We start from the raw sequence: 1793 nt of genomic DNA on the forward strand, positions 1-1793 counted from the left end.
CACCCAAAGCTCCAGTGGCTAAAAACGCCAACACGCGACAAGAACCGAGCCAGCATGGTCCAATCGACAAAAACGGCCGCAAAGACGGATACATGTATGTCGTCAATGAGAACAACGTGCCAGTTTCAACTCTCGTAGTCTAAGGAGAAGAATGGAACAAGTGGGTAAGGGAGCTCGATTCGTCCGACAAACCAGTCGACGCCGTTTGCTCGACCCAGACTACAACAGCAGCAGGTTCAGCGGCAGGACCTTCCAGAACCGTCGATCTCACCAAACATTGCAAGTATCACGACGTCAAAAGGCACGATACGACAGAGTGCAAGTCACTCTATCGCACTACCTCTCATCCTTAGCAAGTGGCGACTTCAAGTTCGAACCCCTAAAGGCTAAGCCGAAGAAAAGCAAGAGCTGGAGCAAGAATAAAGAAAGGAGAGCCCAGCGCAAAGCTACAGGCAAAGGTCGACATAGCGAAACTCAACAACGAGATGACGAGGAGGATGCTCCGAAGAGTAACGGCGAGGCAGACTCCTCGGCCGACAAAGAGTAACCAGCTAACCGCAGACGCATTGAGGCTATACTTTCTCAGCAAACCTTGTCGTCGGACGATGAGAACGATGACACACCTGTACTCGAAGATTTGAGAGATGTTCTGAAACGAAAGTTCGAATCCGAAAATAGCAACAGCTCCACGCACAATGATCTCTGAACAACGTTGAATGCACGGAAGTCACAGCGTATCTCGGCAGTTGACCCCGATCCCAAAGAACGCTCGGACGGCGACCTTCGGGATAAACTCAATGCAGGAGCATGCGATCTTTGAATCCGTCTCAATCGTTCGAAACCCACTGACCTCCGAAGGCATTTGGAGCAAACTAAGATGTCCAGCAATGACACTCCGTCATAAAAAAACGACAACATCGTACCAACCGATTTACGCGCCTTCTTAGACTCCAAGCAAGTAAAAACGCGACTTCAACTAAATGTCATCATGGGCGGTTCTCCTCCTTGCGGCAACTCCGTTCGCTCCGTCAAGGATTACCGTCGACAGGTCGCGACTTCGCAGAGGTGGCCGACTAGTCCGCCAAATCACCCTCCGATAAAATTTTCGCCGGATGACGCTGAGGGGATTCACGTACCCTACAACGACCCTCTTCTTGTAGTCCATGGAATTGGGGAGTACGACGTCACCAAGGTCCTCATCGATACAGGAAGTTCCGTCGACCTCATCTTCCGAGGAACTCTGCAGAAGATGGGAGTCGATCTCGACGACATCAAACCATCCTCCAGAACATTAACTGGCTTCAACGGATCCTCCGAAACAATACTGGGAACAATCCGCCTTCCGGTACACGCATCTGGAGTCACTCGAACTGTCAAGTTTGCCGTTGTAAGCACGAAGGCCCCTTACCACGCTATACTTGGAACCCCCTGGATACACTCAATGCAGGCCATTTCATCTACTTATCACCTATCACCAGTGCGTCAAGTTCCCCGGTACGGACGGAAAAATCAAAACACTGCGAGGAGATCAAAAAGCCGCTAGGGAACTCCTAGTCGCCACAGTTAAACTCCAACGATCGTCTTTATCGGTTAACTCCGTTAGTCCTCCAACCTATAAAGCCTGCTCCCAGGAAGGCGAAGTTCTCGAGTTACCTATTGACGATACCAATCCAAGCCGGACTGCAAGGATTGGTGCGTATCTGTCTGAAGATATGCAGCGGTCAGTTCTCATCTTTCTTAAGGCGAATGTGTCCACATTCGCGTGGTCCATGTCAGACATGAAAGGAATTGAT

At 50.3% G+C, this 1793-nt stretch overlaps 1 protein-coding gene across 1 annotated transcript in view; it reads left to right on the plus strand.

Moving 5' to 3' along the window:
- Nucleotides 1-988: 988 nt before the first annotated feature.
- LOC106314357 overlaps nucleotides 989-1793 on the plus strand; it is a 3072-nt gene continuing 2267 nt past the window's right edge. The window contains exons 1-2 of the mRNA XM_013752238.1: nucleotides 989-1387; nucleotides 1479-1720. Of these exons, the coding sequence (XP_013607692.1) occupies nucleotides 989-1387; nucleotides 1479-1720 (641 nt within the window). The remainder of the gene's footprint in view (nucleotides 1388-1478; nucleotides 1721-1793) is intronic.

The sequence above is a fragment of the Brassica oleracea genome, chromosome C9 (genome assembly GCF_000695525.1).
Source record: "Brassica oleracea var. oleracea cultivar TO1000 chromosome C9, BOL, whole genome shotgun sequence".
NCBI lineage: Eukaryota > Viridiplantae > Streptophyta > Magnoliopsida > Brassicales > Brassicaceae > Brassica > Brassica oleracea.